At 66.5% G+C, this 19105-nt stretch overlaps 6 protein-coding genes across 6 annotated transcripts in view; 1 reads left to right on the forward strand and 5 right to left on the reverse strand.

Moving 5' to 3' along the window:
• The window catches only part of PFL1_06133 (uncharacterized protein), a gene marked incomplete at both ends in the record, with an annotated part of 5521 nt that extends 4587 nt beyond the window's left edge, over nucleotides 1-934 (reverse strand). Inside the window, one exon of the mRNA XM_007883673.1 lies at nucleotides 118-934. Within this exon, the coding sequence (XP_007881864.1) occupies nucleotides 118-934 (817 nt within the window). The remainder of the gene's footprint in view (nucleotides 1-117) is intronic.
• A 954-nt stretch (nucleotides 935-1888) lies between these two features.
• Nucleotides 1889-3651, reverse strand: PFL1_06134 (uncharacterized protein; the record flags this gene model as incomplete). Its single annotated transcript, XM_007883674.1, has 2 exons — nucleotides 1889-2900; nucleotides 2996-3651. 2 exons carry the CDS (start codon nucleotides 3649-3651, stop codon nucleotides 1889-1891), a joined length of 1668 nt encoding a protein of 555 aa, XP_007881865.1.
• A 916-nt stretch (nucleotides 3652-4567) lies between these two features.
• Nucleotides 4568-8128, reverse strand: PFL1_06135 (uncharacterized protein; the record flags this gene model as incomplete). Its single annotated transcript, XM_007883675.1, has 2 exons — nucleotides 4568-7313; nucleotides 7431-8128. 2 exons carry the CDS (start codon nucleotides 8126-8128, stop codon nucleotides 4568-4570), a joined length of 3444 nt encoding a protein of 1147 aa, XP_007881866.1.
• Nucleotides 8129-9871: 1743 nt separating this feature from the next.
• PFL1_06912 (uncharacterized protein) lies at nucleotides 9872-13462 on the reverse strand (the record flags this gene model as incomplete). Its single annotated transcript, XM_007883797.1, has 4 exons — nucleotides 9872-10013; nucleotides 10132-10757; nucleotides 10877-12966; nucleotides 13072-13462. The coding sequence occupies 4 exons, from the start codon at nucleotides 13460-13462 to the stop codon at nucleotides 9872-9874; spliced, it is 3249 nt and encodes a 1082-aa protein (XP_007881988.1).
• Nucleotides 13463-13921: 459 nt separating this feature from the next.
• On the forward strand, nucleotides 13922-15345 carry PFL1_06136 (uncharacterized protein; the record flags this gene model as incomplete). Its single annotated transcript, XM_007883676.1, has 3 exons — nucleotides 13922-14265; nucleotides 14353-14896; nucleotides 15058-15345. The coding sequence occupies 3 exons, from the start codon at nucleotides 13922-13924 to the stop codon at nucleotides 15343-15345; spliced, it is 1176 nt and encodes a 391-aa protein (XP_007881867.1).
• A 176-nt stretch (nucleotides 15346-15521) lies between these two features.
• On the reverse strand, nucleotides 15522-18195 carry PFL1_06137 (uncharacterized protein; the record flags this gene model as incomplete). Its single annotated transcript, XM_007883677.1, has 5 exons — nucleotides 15522-16667; nucleotides 16775-17024; nucleotides 17155-17512; nucleotides 17626-17762; nucleotides 17855-18195. The coding sequence occupies 5 exons, from the start codon at nucleotides 18193-18195 to the stop codon at nucleotides 15522-15524; spliced, it is 2232 nt and encodes a 743-aa protein (XP_007881868.1).
• Nucleotides 18196-19105: the final 910 nt, after the last annotated feature.

The raw sequence follows: 19105 nt of genomic DNA on the forward strand, positions 1-19105 counted from the left end.
TCGTCGCCGTCGCCGTCGCCGTTGCCGTCGCCCCCGCCGCTGCGCTGGCGCGCTCCTCGAGGAAGGCGGCCAGAGGCCTGGCGCCTCCGCTGCCCGCTCTCGGAGGCATGCCGGGACGGTCGCCGCCGCCGCCGGATGCGAGGCCGGGCAGCGCCACCCAGCGGCTCTCGTGGATCTCGGAGGCCTCTGGCGGTGCACTCTTGCCATCGCCGGCCAGCTTGCCCAGGCGAGGTCCGGAAGCCTTGCCGCCCATAAAGTTGGCCAGCGAGACGGGCGAGTCCGAGGCCGACTTGGGCCCGGCGGCGACGCCCGTGGGGCCGTACTGCCCGCCGTACCGCGAGAGGAGCGAGTTGGCGCGACGGACGTGGGGCGAGCCAAGGTTGGGCGAGCCGATGGACGACGACGACGACGGGGGCTTGTCACGCTCTGCGGCGGCCGAGGCCATGCCCTGCTGGTGGGCGGGGGGCGCTCCGATCATGGTGCCGTGGGCGCCTGCGAGGCTGCGGGCGGGCGAGGCGGGCGGAAACTCGGAGACGGGCGAAGAGAGGGGCGAGTCGGTGATGCCGCGCACGCCCGAGGTGCTGAGACGGTTGCGTCGGCTCTGCCGCTCCTGTCGCTGCCTGTGGAAGTCCTGCTCCAGTTCCGAGGCGCTCGAGATGGGCGAGGCTGCCGCTGCTGCTGATGTTGCTGATGCTGCTCCTCCGGCTGCACGGATCGGCGATGCCGACGAGGTGGTGTTGTGATGGTGGCTCGACGTGAAGGATTGGTTGCGCTGGCGGACCTGGTTGACCCAAGAGGCGAGCTCCGACGTCGGCGGCGAGGCAGGGTCAGAGGGAAACGGTCGATTGGCGCTGCTCGTCGTCGTCTTGGCGGTGCCGGTGTGGGTGTTGGTGTTGGGGTCGGTGTCGGTGGTGTGTCGAGAGAGGGGATTCATCTCGGTCGTCTAGGCCCCTCGGCAGGGGGTCGGTGCGTCGGGCAGCGGCGCACGTACACGCACGACGCTCGTACGGCAACAGCTGGCAAGTCCAAACTGCCTGCTAACCCGGCGAGATGAAAGAAGGCGACCGCGAAACTTCGCGCCGTACGTGGATGTGACGGTAACGAGGGGAGCGCCCCGAGCAGGCAAACAAGCAAGGCTGCTAAGGCTCCTACGGCGTGCTGGCGAGAGGCAGGCTAGGAGGGCGTTTGGCGGAATCAACGCGGAGACGAGCGACTCTGTGCCGGGCGGGGCGAGACGGGGCGGGGCGGGGCTGGCCGGGAAGGATGTGATCTCGCAGAGGCGGACGCCAGACGGACGGACGGACGGAGGTGGGTCGGTGTGACGGTCTCGAGAGAGAGACAGGAGCCGACGGCGAGGCCGACGGCGGCGGGCGGGCCAACGCCTCGTGCAGCGCGGGCACGCGAAAAAAAGAGGCAGCGCCAGACTGGGCCAAGCCAGGGCAAGCAGGCGACCGAGTCAGATCCCCCACGGCCGTGCTGCCTGCCAGCAGGGGACCGTCGGATCCGCAGCGCAGACCTCACCTTCCTCACCGCCTCACTCGGCCCCGCTCTCTGCCTCGCTTCATGACCATCGTCAACGCCGAGCGTGGAGAGCAAGAGAGCGAACACGGCGTCGATCGCGTTGAGAGGAGCTGGGATGGATCGAATGGCCAGCAGGGCAGCGCGCAGTGCAGACTAGAATACAGTGGTATCGTGCGACGGGTTCGTGAAAGCGGTGACGAGGCGGAGCAGAGGGCGACCACCTATGATGCGTGCGAGTGCGAGACAAACGGGAGGGAAGGGCAGGCTCTATGTGGTGCGTTGCGCCGTCGAGGTATCGTCAGAGGCGGAGGGCGAGAGGCAGGGGAAGCTGGCGGCGGCGGCGGCGGCGGTTGCGGCGACGGCGGGCCTAGACGATGGCGGCCCACCGCCACTTTGCGAGGCGGAAGCGGGCGAGGACGATGAGGGCGAAGCCAAAGAGGGTCATGAAGCCGGCCCACATGGCGAGGCCGAGGTAGCTGCTGTGCATGGCGTCGATGAGCTTGGTCGAGACGACGGGCCCGATGAGGAGGCCCGGTGCGGCCGAGGTCCAGAGCATGCCGAGGCGCGTGCCCAGCTCGCGCGGCGTCGAGAGCTGGGCGCAGCACGCCGACGCGATGGCAATCGAGCCGCCGGAAAAGAGGCCGTAGAAGACCGAGAGGAGCATCACGCCCGCCCGCGTGTCCATCAGGCCGGGCACCGGCCAGAGGACCAGCAGCGACACCGACGAGAGGACGCCAAAGATCGACAGGCAGTTGAACCGCCCGTACCGGTCCGCCAGCGGGCCCGACGCGATCCGCCCCACGAGCGAAGCCGTGTTCATGATGGTGATGCAGCGCGAGGCCATGTCGGTGTCGAAGCCGACCAGCTTGGCATACGAGCTGATCTGAAAGTAGGGCACGAAGAAGTTGATCCAGGCGAAAAAGATGCCCGCCACAAAGATGGCGTAGTCGACGTTGGCAAAGACGCGGTAGGTTGACGTCCACGGCACCGAGGTGGTCTTGGCGCTGCTGCGGTTGGGCTTGAGGCGCGGCTTCATGACAGCGTTGGCGAGGGCGAGCATGACGCCGAGGAGGAGCGCCGAGATGCGCGTGCCCCACGCGAAGCCGAGGCTGGGCGAGGCAAAGAGGGCCGAGAGGACCAGGGGCCAAACGATGCCGCCAAACGAGGCGGCGCCGATGATGATGCCCATGGCCAGGCCGCGGCGCCGGTCAAAGTACTGGCCGACGATGGTGCACGAGGGCAGGAAGAGCATCGAGCCGCCGATGCCAAACAGGAAGCCCTGGACCAGCACGAACTGCCAGAACTGCTCGCACCACGACACGGCCAGCAGCGACGCGAAGGTGAGGATCGAGCCGACCATGAGGAACCAGCGCGGGCCGCTGCAGAGCGAGGGGAGAGCGAGGGAAAGGGTCAGCGGGGGGGTCAGAGCGGGCGCACACGGCGTGGACCCGAACCCGGACGAGCAGACACTTACAAGTCGTCGCAGAGCTTGCCAAAGACGACCGAGCCGGCGTAGACGCAGAACGTCTGGACCGATCCGATCCAGCTGACGGTCGAGGCGGGGAGATGGGCGAGCTGGTGCGAGGCGTAGTAGGTGCCAAAGACGCCGTACGACGTGAGCAGGCCAAAGTTGGTCATGATCATGAGAAAAGTGCCGGCCACGACGAGCCAGGCCTTGAAGCCGCCGTCGGGAGCCGGGCCGACATCCTCATCGTCGTCGTCGTCGTCGGTGCTGTCCTTTGAGCCCGGTCGAATCACGACGCCCGACTCGAGGGCAGCGACGACCTTTTCGAGGTCGACACCTCCCCGCTTCTTCTCGTCGATGTCGCCGCCCTTGCCGCCGTGTCCGTCGAGCGAGTGGCGCAGCGATCCGGCGAGGGTGGTGGGCGTGTCGATGGGCGAGATCGGGCGGACATCGTGCGACGTGGCGCCGGCGCTGGGCTGCCGGGCGAGGTTGAGCTGCATCTGCTCGTGCAGCCGCTGCTCCATCTCCTTTGCCGTCGCCGCCGCCGCCTCGATGCTGTCCGGCTGGCTCTTGGGCGCCAGCGACGCATCAAAGCTGCTCCGCACCGACGCCACGGCCGTCGTGGCCGCCGTCGTTGAGGCCGAAAACGTCTTGGGGTGCACCATGGTCGCGTCGCCGCGTCGAGGGCTGGTTGCTGATGCTGTCGGTGTTGGTGCGATGGGCGTCGACGATGACCGTCGCAACGAGGACGCTGGGCAGGGGGGCAAAGAGGTGCGATGAGGTGAGGTGGCGCCGGTTAGAGGGTTAGAGAGTTACGGGAGGCAGCTACGACAGCCGCCGTACCGTGGCCATCGTATATATCAATGCCGTCTTCTCTTCCCCCTGCGCGACGAAGGATCGACATCGACGGCGGTGTCGGCCATGACGGGCAGGCCCCACCAGCGAGCGAGGTACCTAAGTAGGAAGCCACCGAGATGTATGACAGAGGCACCGGGCGACGAGACCGAAATGAAGCCGCGGTGGGCGCCGGCGTGTGCGAAAAATTGGCCGGATCAAAGACCGCTGGCGAACGGTTGGTTGGCTTCGAGGACGGGAAGGAGCCGGAACAAACAGAGGGGCAGCAGAGGAGAGAGAGAGAGACGGAGAGGAAGAAACGGAGCGCCGACGAGAAATCTCCGATACCGTAGTTACCGGGCCGTCGGGTCGGGTTGCACTGCCAGCAGACGACGGGCAAGGATGGGCCAAGGCCATGGTGGCTGGCGGCGGATCGATCGACCAGCCAGGATCGCCCTATCACGAGGCTGCCACATGGCCTGCGGGTGCGAGGCCAGGGACCGCTCAGCCGGTGCGAGGGCCGTCACGACCGACAAAGCCACGCTCGGCCACCCGTCCCGACCTCTTTTCCGCCGCCAAGCCAGCCGGCCAGGGTCCTGAGTCCTGACTCGCTGCCACCATCGTTTGCACCCTCGCCATCTCTCTCATCGATTGGCTCGCCATCCCTTGCTGCCCGTCCCTCGCCTTATCGACGGTGGTGATGCAAGCAAGCCTTCGGCCGCGAGCGCCGAACGCGAAGGGTGGCCTTCAGAGGAAACCGCGCTCCTTCCACGCGCTCACCATCTTGGCAACGTGTCGCTCGTCGACCGGCCCAAAAGCCGGCTCCTGGTCCTCGCCGCCCCCGCCGAGGTCGCGGCGTGCCTCCTCCGCACCATCCCGACGTGAGTCGGCGGCCGTTAGCAGCCGCTCGAGGTTGTCGGTCTGGAAGGCGTAGGCTTCATCGCCGCCGCTCCGCTTGGTCCGAGACGCGCCCCACATCGCCCGGTAGTGGTCCAGCAGCTTCAGGGTCGGGTTGGCATCGACGCTCTGGTCGACCGACGTGGCCTCGAGCCGCTTCACCCACTCCTCTGGCGCGACGAGCTCAAAGGTGGCGCCGAGGTTCTCGGGACGGGCCAGCGCGGCGAAGATGTCGTCGTAGCGCGTCGGGACCGGATTGACCACGTGGACGAGCTCCGCCCTCGAGGACGGCTCGCCTTGCTGTCCGGAGCGCGCTGCGGGGACCGCCGTGGCGAGCCTGGCGATCACACGAGCTGCGACGTCGACGCCGATCCAGCAGACGCGCTGGCCGCGAAGGTCAGGCAGACAGCCCATCGTCTTGGCCGTGCGTACCATCAGTGGGACAGCCTCGGTCTCGTTCCACACTCCTTGGACCGTGTCGCCGACCAGCTGGCCGATGCGCAGCACGAGGGCCTCGAAGCCACCACCGACGCTGACGCTGGCGTGGCGGCAAAGCTGCTCGACGACCCACTTTGACCTGGCATACCCCATCGGGACGGCGCATCGAGGGTCGTCCGAGATGGCCTCGAGGATGGTGCCAGTCTCGGCTCCCATGGCCGCAGAGATGCTGCTGGCAAAGAGGTAGCGCGCCGGGCCGCTTCCGGCGCGGCTCTGCGTGGCGAGATTGAGCAGGTTCAGCGCGCCCTTGATGCTCGACTCAAACGAGCCCAGGGACATGTTGAAGTTGACCGGCCAGCCGACGTGAAGCACGGTGTCGGCCGATGCGACGAGGGCGTCGTAGGCTTCCCGTGCCAGGCCCAGTCGATCCCTTGCGAGGTCGGCAGCCAGGCACTCGATTTGGGCATCGGCTCCTCGCTGTCGGAGCGCGGCGATCGACGGTAGCTTGCGCAGCGCGAGCGAGTCGTCGAGTCGCCTCTGAGCTTCGGCGTCCGAGGCGGCCCTGATGAGGCAGACGATGCGGGTCACGCCACGGCGCCGGCTGAGCTGATGGACCAGATGCGCTCCGAGAGATCCCGTCGCTCCTGTCAGCACGACGACGCTGCCCAGGGCAGGGGGCCGGCTCGCCTCGATCACAGGATCGGTGGCTTGTCGAGGAAGGATCTGGGCGCTATAGTTGGCTGCCAGCCTCGTGGCTTCCAGCAATTCAGCCTGATCCCTGTCTCGCGCCCCATCAGCCTCTTCCGGAGAGTCATCGCCGGACAGCGCCTGCCTCCTCTTGAGGATGTAGTGCGCCAGCTTGCGCGCCGTCGGGTAGTTGAAGGCGACATTCGAAGGCAGCGGCGCTCCGCTCATGCCAGCCTGCTGCAGCCGGTTCTTGATGCGGGCGGCCGCGAGCGAGTCCATCCCGAGCTCGACCAGATCAGCATCGAGCGCCGCGGCCCCGTCGGGCAGCTTCAGGATCGGCTCGAGGACAGTCTCGACGACAAAGGTGAGAGCCTCGTCGATGTCGGCGATCTCGACGGCCTCCTCTTCCTGTCCCGGAGTGCGGCCGTGCTCGTAGTCGTCGTAGGCCCGCTCGATCTCGTCACGGTATGCGATGACCGTCTGCGCTCGGATCAGCGACCCCTTGTCGGCGCGCGGGAAGCGGCTGCACGGCGACAGGACGCGCACCATCTCAGGGACGATGCGCGAGTGCGAGGGTGCCTGACGATTCGCCCTCTCTACGACGGGGAGCACGGCGTGCCAGAGCGCACGTTTTCGCGCCTCTCCGCCAGTGGCACCGTCGCCGCCCACCTCGCCGAGGGCAGATTCGGAGGGGATGATGAGCACGCCGGCCAGAGCTCGGCCGGCGCCGAAGACGATGCAGTCGGCGACAAGGGGCGAAGACCGGATGACGGACTCGATCGGCAGCGGGTTGGTCTTCTCGCCGTTGAAGTGGACGAGCGTGTCGTCGCGGCGCCCGACGTAGCGCCAGGTGTGCGGCTTGATCGAGTGCGGTGAGAAGAGGTCCTTGGTGCGGTAGACGCCATCCTGCAGCGCGACGTCGGCCAAGGCTGGCCAGCCGGCATCGATGCACAGCTCGTACAGCGGCTCCTGCCCGGCCTGGACCGCGTCGTTGACCCGCTGGAAGCGTGCGAACGGTATCGCTGCCGGGTAGAGGCGGAGAAAGTCCCAGTCCCGCTCGCGCTCAAAGTCTCGCGCGCTGTTGGCAAACGAGCCAAACTCGCTCGCACCGTAGATGACGACGAGCCTGACGCCGCGGTCGACGAGCGCCTCTCCGATCTCAGTGGGGCAGGCGCTGCCGCCGAGGATGACGCGGTCGAAGCGGGCCAGCTCACGCACGGCGTCGACATGCTCGGCGAGCATCTTGACCAGCAGCGGCACGCCGATGAACCAGGCGCTGCCGTGGGCCGACGATGCCTTCATCATGGCTGTCAGCTCGGCGGCGTTGAGGATGCCGTGGGTCAGCGTGGCCTTGCGCCCTGACGCGATGCAGCGCCACAGGCAGATCTGACCAAAGTGGTGGAACAGCGGCAGCATGTGGAAGAGGTCCGGGAAGCGTTCGGCGGTGAAGAGCGCCATCTGCGAGGCATGGCTGCGATCAGGAGGGGCGACAACAAGTTCGACGGCGGAAGAGTCAGCCGGGGCCGCTGTTGGCACGCTTCGAAACCACTCTGGCGGTCCTCCCGCACGCAAGGCTCTCGCCGCTCACCTTAGACGCAGCGGCTTCGGCAGGCCGGTCGATCCGCTCGAGTGCATAATCATGAGGCAGTCGCCAGAATCGACCGTGACGTTCGGGGCGGCACCTCCATGCCCGTCGATTGGCTCTGATCCCGCCGACTTCAGAGCGCCCAGGTTAATCTGCGGGCCCACAACAGGCGATGCACCTCCTCGAGCGCACAACTGAGCGGCCGCCTCGTGTGCGACGGCGGCATGGTCCACGTCGTGGAAGAGGAAGGGAGCCGCGGTGGATTTGACGAGGTGCGCGAGCGCGGCGGCGGAGCTGTTGGGCGAGAAAAAGGCCGAGACATGGCCCAGCTTGAGGATGGCGATCTGAGCGACAAGGATATCGAGGCTGGCGTTGACGATGAAGCCGACCACGATCGGCTCCTGGCCGAGCCCGCGGCGAGCGATGCTGGCGGCGTAGGCGCGCGACAGGCGCGAGGCGACGTCGTCGATCTGGCGGAACGTGTAGCTGTCAAAGCACTGCTCCGGGTCCAGCTCCGGGGTCGCGGCGGCGGGTGAGCGCGGAACCTCGATGGCGGCCGCGTCGGGCGTGGTGCGCACCCGGTAGTCCCAGAGCTGCTGGACCGTGCTGAATGAATGCGTGGCGACGGTGGCGGCGTCCTTGTCGGCCTCGGACGCCGCAGCAGCTGGCGCAGGTGCAGCGTGAGCCTTGTCGGGCGTCATGGCGTGAAGCTGACAAGCTGTTTACGCAAGCGGTACGAGGGCTACATGCACCAAAGGGGGCAGGCGAGCGGGCATATGCAGGGGAATAGGGGCGGATAGGGGGGCCGTCGAGAGCGCGCGAGGCTGGGGGCCTTGGTGTCGGGAGAAGTGGAGCGGGACGGGGGCGAAGCAGGTCGAGCCGAGTATATGTACCCGCGAGCACGCCTGAGGTCGCGATGGATGGGCCGGTCGAGCGCTGCTGCTGCTGCCGCTGCTGCGTGCGGCACCATGGCTAGCTACTCTAGCTGTGGCTTGGCGGAAACGGCGCTGGGCTGCCGGCTGTCGCCCCACCACCGTACCGTTCGGGCGCGGCCGCCGGCTTGGCAGGCTAGCCGCCGCCCTAGCCCGGCGGCGTCAGCCAAAGTGAGCCCCGCCCGTGCCCCTCCGGACTTGGGTCCGGATCAGCCAGCCAGCCAGCCAGCCAGCCGGCCTGGCCAGACCGCAGCATATCGCTGCGAGAAGCCGAAGCCTGGCCGAGACTGTGCCAGAAGCCAGAGGCTGCGCGAATACATCACCTGCTCTGCCCCCAACTCTTGCCTCTGCCGTCCAAAGAAGCTCGGCGCATCATCTTGATTGGGAGAGCTCCTCGACACCTCGCTCGACCCTCGCCATCCTGTTGACCGTTTTGACCGGCGCGAACGGGACGATGACGCCCGGGGAGCGAGGGTGAGCAAGGGTCGACGACGACTCTGCCCGTGGGCAGCCGGCTCAGCCGTGGTGCGTGCGCATCGCATACCACGTACTTCGCTTTGAGAGAGCGGCCAGGCTCGACCGGAATCGACCGGTGCATGCCGTCGAGGATTCGTTGCAGCTAGGCACACGCTAGCTAGCTTTCGATTGCCTACCTTCGCTTGCGGGGCCGGTCCGAGACCGGGGCCAGATGCACGCTCGTGTCCACCAACGGTGCGGTGCGGATCGACCCGGGATCGCCGCGCTCAGAGGTCTAGCCAGGCCTGGCCTGGTCTGGCCTCGCCTTTGGCCTCGACGGCGTGTCTCGCAACGCAAGCAGAGGCTGAGCTTCCTTTTCGCCTCGCCTGATCTCTCGGACCAGCCCAAGGCAGGGACAGCATCCCATCCGGGCCGGACCGGGGTCGGTCGGGCCAACGCCGAGCTTGCGATCCGGCAGTCACCCCGGTGCATGCATGAGATATAATGCCGTGACGAGCTAAGCAAGGTTGGCTCGCACGCCAAACGCTTTATTGCGTCTCGTTCATGGCTCGGCGCTAAACCTTAGGCCTGGCGTGTGCGGGCGGTCCGGGATCGATCGACGAGCGAGGACACTAGTACTGGGGGAAACGTGTCCAACGCTCGCTGCTTCCAACGCGCGCTGCGCTGCTGGACCACGTCGTACGTGGTTGCAAGCAAGGCCTGGCCTGGCCTGCTGGTCCCAGCACCTCTTCATGCGCTGCACCAAGATCACGGCCTGCAATATAATGCTTCCAACGTGCGTGTGTTCAACACGTTCCAACGAGCACGGCGGAGGCCTCCAGTGACAGGCAGCAGTCGCCACTCCGGCTCAGACCCACCAGAACGGCCAGCATATGCATGCATCCCACATCGGACGAGCGGCGGTGCTGGCTGGTCCAGGCCTCGCGACGGTCACAGCATGAGGAGAGCAAGAGGAACGGGGGGGTATGGCAGAGCAGCATGCGAACAGGACAAAGAGGAACTCGACGTACATCACCAACCAGCACACGGGGTGCGTCATTCGTCCACCGACTCGTCATCATCGTCATCGTCATCCTCCTCGTCGTCGTCGTCATCATCGTCGTCCTGGCCTTCGGCTTGGTCGCTCTCGTCGTCCTCTGACTCGTCGGAAGACTCCTTGGCAGCACGACTGCGACGACTGTGGATGCGAGAGCGGATGTCGCAGTGATGGAAGCGCGGGGCGGCGTGCGTCGTCAGCTCCTTTTCCTCTGCGCCACCGAGAGGCCAGGGGAACGATGGCCTCGCCTCGTACTCACCTGGACGGCTTGGTGGCGGCCTTGGTCGTCTTGCCGCGCCCGCTGGCAGCACCGCGTGTCGTGGCGGCGGCCTTCTTGGTGGCGGTGGCGGTGGCGCGCGACGACGCCGCCGGCTTGGCGGAGCGGTTCTCGTTGAGGTCGATGTGGCAGGATTCGAAAAAGTCGCGCAGGCCGGCCAGCTCCTCTGCCGACTCGACCAGGTCGAGCTGGGCGCCCGCCTTGGCCGCCTCCGGGTACGCCTTGGCGAGCGCTGCCTCGTAGCGCCCAAAGGCGTTGCGCGTGACGGTGTCGTCGAGCGGGTTGAGCTGCTTGAGCATGGCGTTGAGGATGAGGAGCTCGCGCACCTTCCACTCGTCGAGCTCGTCGGGCAGGTAGAGCTTAGCCAGCAGCTGGCACATGGTCTTGCGCTCGTCACGATCCTCGATCCGATACATGGCCCGCACCAGGTCGGCGCCAATGTCGACGTGGACTGCGTCGTCGCGCGGCCGGCCGTCGGCCGAGAGCACCTTTTGCGGGTCGCTCCACTCGAGCAGCTGCAGCCCGACCTGCGCCGGCGTCACCATCTCCTGGTCGTCGTCCTTTTCCTGGTACAGCTCGCTGAGCACCTGGAAGACAAAGACAAACACCTGCGGGAGGGTGCGCACGGCGGGCCAGAGGCGAGAGGTCATTGTCAAAGAGAGGAGGGTGGCAAAGAGGATCGTCAGAAGGGCGACTCGGTGCTGCGTCGGCTCGACCGCAAACTCACCCTCTGGAGGCGCCGCTGGTTGGCGCTCGACGACAAGCAGTAGACTGGGATAAAGTAGCTGAGGCACTGGCGCAGCTCCTGGTTGTCCATCGTGTCCGGGCTCATGTAGACGAGGACGAGGCTCTTGAGCGCCTCGTCGTCGTCGACCATGCCGGTGAGCATCAGCTTGGCCATGCCCTCGCACGCGGCGCTCTGCACCTTGGCGTCGTCGTCCTCGAGCAGCGAGAGGAGGTACGAGGTGATCTGCTTCTTGGCCGTCTCCTCCTCGCCCTCGCGCCGCGAGCAGAGGTAGGCGAGCGTGTGGACGATGAGCAGGTCAAAGATGGCGCGCACCGAGCACAGCCGGATGGCCTCGGTGCCCTTCTGCACCTGGTCAAAGAAGAGCGGGAAGGTGTCGAGCGCCAGCTTGCGGTCGAGCAGGCAGCAGAGCGCTAGGCACGTCAGGCCCTGCTCGCGCACCGTGGCATTCTTGGATTTGACGGCCGGCGCAATCAGCTGCGGCACCAGACCGTGCACCGCCGGGTTGTCCTGCAGCTCGCCCACGACGCGCTCCAGCATCGCCCGGATCAGCAGCAGCCGGCGCGACTCGAGCGCCGTCTCGTCGGCCGAGGGCTCCTTGGACCCGCCCTTGGAGCGTCGCTTGCCGCCGCGGCCGCCCTTGCGCCTCCGGCCGAGCGTCGCCTCGCCGCCATCGACGTCCATCGTGTCCTCGAGGTCGCCTCCGTCGTCGTCGTCCTCGTCGTCATCTTCCTCGTCTTCCTCGTCATCCTCGTCCTCGTCGCCGTCACCGCCGAGCACCTGGACCATCTCGACGATCATGCGCATGAAGTCGGTCTGGCCGCTCGAGAGCTTGCGCAGCACGTCGAAGCAGCTCGGGACGAGGTCCTCGGGCAGCTGGGTGAACGAGATCATGTCGCGGACCAGGCCGAACATCTTGCGGCGGCCGATCTCGTCGCCGTAGTCGGACGAGAGAGCGATGCCGAGCAGCTGCTTGATGGTGAACGTCTTGGTCTGGATGGTGGCGGCGATCATGAGCTGCTCGTCGGACACATCGTCGGCGTCGAGGATGGGCTGCTGCTGCTCGACGAGCGCCGAGAGGTCGGCGTACTCCTTCTGGATGCGGAAGGCGAGCGCGGTGACGAGGGGCAGGCACTCTTCGAGGCGGCGGTCGTTGCCGGCCTTGCGGAAGTGGTCGATGACGGCGCAGGCGAGGAAGGCCGTCGAGGGGGTGAGGTGGGCCCAGAACTCCTCGGCCTCAAAGGTGATCTGGTTGGCGATGGCGGGGCGCGCCTCGAGGACCGCCTGGAGCGCCGCCTCGACGTGGGCGGCGTTGGCGGTGACGTCAAAGTGGTTGAGGAAGCGGACGAGGTCGCCGCCGCAAGCGTCGAACCAGGTGATGACGAGCTTGTTTGCGGCGCGCTTGACGCTGGGCTCGCGGTCGCCCATGCCGGCGCGGAGGACGTCGTCGGCCATCTGGACGTCGAGGCCGATGCGCGAAGGGCCGCTGGCGCCGACCTCGGCCATGGCCTTGACCTGGGACTGGAGGATGGCGGTGAGGGAGCCGAGGTAGACGCAGCGGCGGTTGGTGGGGTCAATGTCGCGAAGGCGCTCCATGATGTAGGGCTGGGTGTCGGCGGTGGGGGTGAGGTTGAAGAGGGCGGCCCTGCGGACTTCGGCGCTGGGGTCGAAGCGGAGGATGTCGACGAGGACGTGCTTGACGTCGTCGGAGCGGTCACCGTCGCCGTCGTCGTCGTCCTCGGAGGCCTGCAGCTTTGCGAGTGCGATGACGGCCTGGACGCGGACGGCGTTGTCCTTGTCGCGGGCGCGGGCGAGGAGGAAGCTCTTGAGGGTCTGGAAGAGGTTCTCGTCGAGCGACTCGAGGCCGTTGATGAGGAGCGCGACGGATCCGCAGCAGCGCAGGCGGACGTTTTTGTCCTTTGCGCCGAAGCCCTTGAGGAGGTGCTTGAGGAGGAGCGAGGTGAAGCGGGTGGCGGGCGTGTCCTCTTCCTCTTCCTCTTCGTCGTCATCGCCGGCGGCGGCGTCGTTGGCCTTTTGGGCGCGCGCCGCGATGCGGAACTGCTCCTGTGCATCTGCGGTGCGGGAAGAAGGGCCAGCGGAAAGGTTTCGGTGTCAGCCAAAGGGAGGGAGGGACGAGGAGGACAAGGAGGGTGAACATGGACGCGGGCTCCGCTCACAGGTTGCGTAGGCCGCGACAAACTTGCAGATGCGGTCGGCGTTTGTGACGCCCTTTTTGATATGGAGGACGCGGTCGAGGCAGGCGAAGAAGACCTCGTTAAAGGCCTTTTCTCCGACGAGGCGGGTGCCCTTTGGCGTCTTTTCGGTGACGGCCGAGGCCTTTAGGTGGATGCGGTGGAGGGAGACGATGTTTTTGCGATGGTTTGCGAGCGAGTGCTGGGCCTCTTGGAAGTGAGGCGGGACCGAGGCGGGCAGAGACGCGAGCGTGGTGTTGGTCGTCGTCGTCGACGGCGGCGGCGGTGCAGCAGGCTGCTGCTGCTGCTGCTGCTGCTGCTGCTTGGACGACGAGGGGCGGGTTGGCGCCCTGGCCGCAGCCACGGCGGTGGGCATTGTGGCGTGGTTGGGCCGAAGTTGTGCAGGGAGCAGAGTGTGGCGGTGGCAAAGTGCGATACGACAGCGAGGATCTGGTTGGCAGAGGCGGCCGGCCTGGTGATGGTGATGGTGGTGGTGGTGGTGGTGGTGGTGGTGGTGGCCGTGTTTGAAGCGAGCGGAGTGTTGGTCTGGCCAGGCCGTGTTTGTTGCTCTGGCGCCGTTGGGCTGCGTTGTGCGCGCGCCGCGTCCTTTGGGCAAAGGCTGGTCTCCGAGTCCCGAAGTCGGCCCTGGATTTTTCCTGCCTTCACGTGCCTCCACCTCGCCTGCCAACGTTGGTTTCGCCCGTCGCCGCCTTCTTCGACTGCTGCTCCTCCTCCTCCTTCTCACCACCACCACCACCGCCTCCTCCTTGCCGTGCGCCTCATTCTCCTCCTCCTCCTCTCCTCCTCCTCTCCTCCTCCTCTTCTCGCCGTCCTCATGCCCACTCACGCCCTATCCCGGGCGCAGTCCGACTTTTTCCTCTCGGGCCTCACCGCCGACCCAGCCCAACGCCACGATGGCCGCTCCCTCCTCGCCTTCCGACCGCTCCACGTCGAGTCCGACATCGCAGCACAGGCAAACGGTTCAGCAACCGTCAACCTCGGCGGCACGCACGTCGTCTGCGGCGTAAAGGCAGAGGTTCGCTCCTTTGCAGACGACCTCGAAGACCAGGAGGCAGACGACCTCGCAGGCGACGACGACTACGACGACCTCGACGCGGACCAGGATGGCGACGGCACTCCCTCCACTGGCAGAGGCAAAGTCAAGTGCTCCATCGAGTGGTGAGTCGCGGGGCGCCGCCATCCAGGACCCTGCCGTGATGTATCTCATTCTCAACCTCGCCCTCTCCGATCCCCCTCGCACCGCAGCTCCCAGTCGATCCTGCACACCTTCGACGCGCGCCACATCGACACCCTCACCGCCTCGCTCACGTCCACCGTCTCGTCGGTATTCTCGGCACGCTCCTCGCCAATACCTCTCTCGCAGCTCGTCATCATCCCACGCGCAAAGCACTGGACACTCTACGTCGATATCCTCGTCACCTCGCTCTCGGGCGGCAACCTCTTCGACGCCGTCTTTGCGGCCATCTTTGCCGCGCTCTACGGCACCCGCGTCCCCACGACGCGCGGAGTCGCCTTCGAGGCGCCCTCGACCGTCTCGGCGACCGGCGACGACGGATCGACGCGCGGCGCATTCGAGAATGTCAAGGGCGACCTGGACCAGATGGGCATCAAGGGTCTGCTCAGGAGCAACAAGGAGGCCGCACAGGCCCGCGGCGCAGCAGCAGGCGACGGCGCAGGGACAAAGGCGGCCAGCAACAAGATTGTCGACTTCGAACTCGAGAACCAGCAGGATGAAGGCTTCCGTCTCGAGGCCAGGGAAAACGTCCCGCTCTGCATCACCGTCAACGTCGTGAGCATCGCCGGCCTCTTTCCAGCAGCAGAGGTAGCGGCAGCCTCGCTGGTCTCCGTGTTGTCGTCGTCGTCGGTGCCTTTCCTGACTTCCCTCCTCCCCCTCTCTCGCTCTTTCTCTCTCTCTCTCTCTCTCTTTGTTTCCGTCGGTCGCCTCACCAGCTACCAAAAACCTATCTGCTCGACGCGACCATCGACGAAGAGGCATGTATACCCTCGCGCGTCCACGTCATTGCATCACGGACGGGCCGCATTCACGCGGTAAAGGTGCAGGGATCGCAGGAGATTGCGTCCGGCCGGATCAACGAGGCCATCCGCATCGGTACCACCCAGGCCTCCAGGCTCGCAGACGCCCTCAGAGCACAGCTCGATGCAGAGGCCGGCGACGACGAAGACCAGGAGGAGGGGGAAGAGGGAGAAGAGGTCGACGGTATGGCGCTCGATGTTTGACTTCGAGATGCGATAAACTGAGCGGCATCCAGGGCTTTTCTTTTCCCTCGAATTAAACACGTTCTTTTCCACATCCCTGTCGTCCCTGAGCTCCCCTCTCGTCCCTTTCTGCCCTCAAAAACTCAGCTCATGGATAGCCTCGGAGCCGCACGGCACGTAAGCTGTGCGCTCGGGGATCACCCACGAGCCACCAACTCGAGCACGTCGTCGGGAAGAGCGGGCTGGTCGGCCCACTCGTGCCACCACTGCTCGACGTCGAGGGCGCGCGCCGAGTGGGCGGGCGTCGGCACGGCAAAGATGGCGCTCGCCAGCCAGCGCACCCTGCCCTCACCCTCACCCTCACCCTCACCCTCACCCTTGCCCTCGCTCTCGCGCTGCAGGCTGATTTCCGCTCGGAGCGAAGGAAAGAGGGATCGAGGCGTGCAGATGTTGGAGCTGGCGTCGCCCCGGACGCACTCGCCCTGGCGTCGTTCTTGTCGTCGCTTTTGCTGCTGGTCTTCGGCTCCCGACGCCGCCGACGACGACGATGCGGGCAGCTGGTCGGACAGGTCCAGGATGCCGACGACGCCCGCCTTGCTGCTCGCCAGCGCCGCGCCCTCTGCCTCGTACCGGCACTCTGCTCGGATCGCGTCCGTCGACGACACCAGGGGAAGCAGCCTCTGCTCTCCCTCGGCCTCGTTGGCGTGCAGCGCGTAGGCCGCGTCGTTGAGCAGCATCGTACCCTCGTAGCCCCGGCCCGCGCTGTCAGAGGGCACGAGCTCGAGCTTGTGCACGCGCAGGTACCAGAACCGGTGCCGTCCCTCTGCGCCACTCTCGCCACTGCCGCCAAGCGCCGACGGCGGATAGAGGAACGTGGTGCACCTGACGCCGTTGGTGACGCGCCACGACGACTTCATCCTCCCGCTCGCGTGGCCCGCCTCAACGTCAAAGCTCTGGCGCTTGACGGTCCACTGGTCACTCTGCGGATCCAGGCAGACGGCGAGCGTGCTGTCGGCGCCGAGCTGCTGCAGCCCCCAGATGCCCGTGGGCACGCTGTAGCCAAACGCCGACGAGTAGGCGTCCTTTGCGTACTTGGACGAGCCGGCGCGCATCGGGTAGTGCGGCGACTGGCCCGCCGAGAGGAGGAACGTGTGGTGCAATCGGCCCTTGCTCGCGCGCAGCAGCGTGTGGCCGATGTGGGGCAGCGAGACCTGCTTGGGCAGCGAGGCGATGGGCAGCGGCTCCTCGGTGGCCGTCCAAAAGGCATGGTCGGCCGGCAATGCGAGCGGAAGGTAAGAGAGGCAGGCCCAGTACGGCGAACCGGGCGAGTTGTAGTCCTCGGTCTGCAGCAGCGGGGTCGAAGGGGGCACGCCTGAGAGTTCAGCACTCGCAGGATCTACCTTGTCACGCAGCGGAGCAGAACAGCGAACGCCACGCGGGGGGCACCCACCAGGAACTGGTTGTTCGAGTAGGCATACCCGATGCTGAGGATGCCGCCCTCGTTGAAGATGGGCTGGGCGCTCCACCAGCGCAGGTGGCGCAGCAAGAGGCCCTTGACGATGCCCCAGTTGAGCGATGCCGGCAGCTCGATGCCAGCGAAGGCGGCGGCGGCCCAGAAGCCGGCCTGGGCGAAGCGGTAGGTCATGCTGCGTCCGAAGGGGATCGCCCGGCCCTCGGGGTCAAAGTAGGGCACCATGTCGCTGTTCGCCAAGCGCCAAGCCACCAGAGCGGGACCGTCAGCACGGACGGACGTCAAACAAGGTTCGGAGAATCAGCCGATGCTCGGAGATTTTCTTTGCCGCGGCGACGTCGGCGAAGGGCGCAACTCACCTCGCGAACTGCTGGGCCCTCTGCCCAAACACCTTGGCCCTCTGCGGGTCCGAATCCTCGGCCAGCTTGGCGTAGACGAGGGGCACGAGCTGCAGCGCGAAGCCCGTCGAGTAGTAGTCGCACTGCATGTGGCCGTCGGGCACCACCGTGACGTCCTCGCCGCGGAACGCGGTGCGGGTCCCATCGGCGCCGGCGACGACCGAGCGGGGCTTCTTGGGGCCATCGGCCGACCAGCCGCGCTCGAGGCAGAACGATTCCATGAACTCGAGGTCGGCGTCGAGCCGGCTGGCCGAGTACTCGGGCGCCCCGACGGTGCGCAGGCCCAGGTTTGCGCTGACGCGGAACCAGCGCCAGTTGGCTGGGCCGCCGAGGGGAAGATGGGGCAAGAAGCGGTGTCAGCGCGCCGGCATGGTAGGACTGCGCGGCTGACACTTGCGTCAGACCATCGGTACGCCGCCTCGATGGACTCACTGTCGGGCATCTCGCGAGAGTTGAGGCTGCCGAGCCAAGCGTTGATGTTGTCCTTTTGCCGCTGCTCGAGGGGGTGGTAGAAGGTCTCGGGGCAGTAGGCGAGTGCGAAGCCAATGGCGCACATCTCGACCATGCGCCTGAAGGCGTGCGACGGGTAAGCGTTGAAAACGAAGGCGTCAGCGAGGGGTCAGCGAGTTGGTCCTGCCCGGTCTGCCTCGCCAGCACTCACTGGTCGCGGTCCTGGCAGGTGCCCCAGTACTCTGGGCTGTCCGGATCGGTGCCGTTGATGAGGCCCTGTACCCATCTTTGGGCGCCCTGGCCCTGGAGCTGATCGGCGAGGCCGCCCTTGATGAGGGGCACGAGGGCCCAGAGCGGTCGAGAGAAGCCCTCGAGCTGTGCTGCGACCTCGTCGTAGTGGGTCCCCGTCGATCCGAGCTTAACCCTGGCGCCGCCCTTTGAGGTGAAGGGAGCGAGCGAGTCGAGCAGGAAGCGCGCCGACGAGGCAAAGTCGTCCCTGGTCTGGAATGGATTGCCGGCGAAGCGAGCCGTGGTGCTGGTGCTGTTCGACATGGTTGGGGATCCGCTGCTATCGCTGAAGAGGGCAAGATTTGAGGTGGAAGTCGTCTTTGGCGGGCAGCGGCGAGGGATCTGAAACGGGAGCAAGCAATGCAATTTTTCGTCTATATGAGCACGGTGGGGGCAAAGATCTGTGGTGTCGGTGGATGAGAAGGAAAGCAGCTGCTACGGCAGGTATCGATAGAGACGGGCAAGGGGATCCCGCCGGGGCCACCTCGACAACAGAGCGAGCTCTGGTCGCGGTGACGAGGTCGACGTCGGCCTGGATCCGCAACCGTTGACCGGCGACGTCTGCTGCCGCCATTGTTCATGTCTGGGCTGGACCCTGGAGGAAGTAGCCCTAGTGCCGTAACAAGCCGCTCGGCTGGTCCTCAGCAGCAGCAGGCCGTCGAGGCGGGGCCCCCTTGTTCCAAGCAGCTCGCGATTGCACGCAGACGCCAGCATCGCGGGTCGGATCAAGGGCTGCTGTCGGTTCGGTACAGATGGGGGCCAATAGGAGATTCGGACCGGGAAGCCGAACACGGTGTGGGGGAAGAGCATACGAGAGGCGGAACGAGGGCAAACCAGCGCAGGCAAGTCCAGCGTGCGGGACATCCGAACCGCTCACGATGAAGCGTGGCATGGCCCGGCAGGCAGGCAGGCACGCAGGGAGGCTGCCTGGCAGGTGGAAAGACAAGTTGCCGGACCACTTGTTGCCGCCGCATGACCATGATGAGGACGAGCCGGGTCAACAAGAAGGACGGATGAGGCCGTCGCGGTCGCCTTCATCGTCGAAGAAGTTGGGGCGCCAAGAGCGAGAGATCTCGTTTCGGATGCTGCCTTGCTTTCAACCAGCAGGGACGGGCGGATCCGCGCTGCTGAAGGTTGGGTTCGCGGGTGCTTGCCGCACGGAGCGCTCGGCGTT

This window comes from Pseudozyma flocculosa (genome assembly GCF_000417875.1).
Source record: "Pseudozyma flocculosa PF-1 unplaced genomic scaffold scaffold00024, whole genome shotgun sequence".
Classification (NCBI taxonomy): Eukaryota; Fungi; Basidiomycota; class Ustilaginomycetes; order Ustilaginales; family Ustilaginaceae; genus Pseudozyma; species Pseudozyma flocculosa.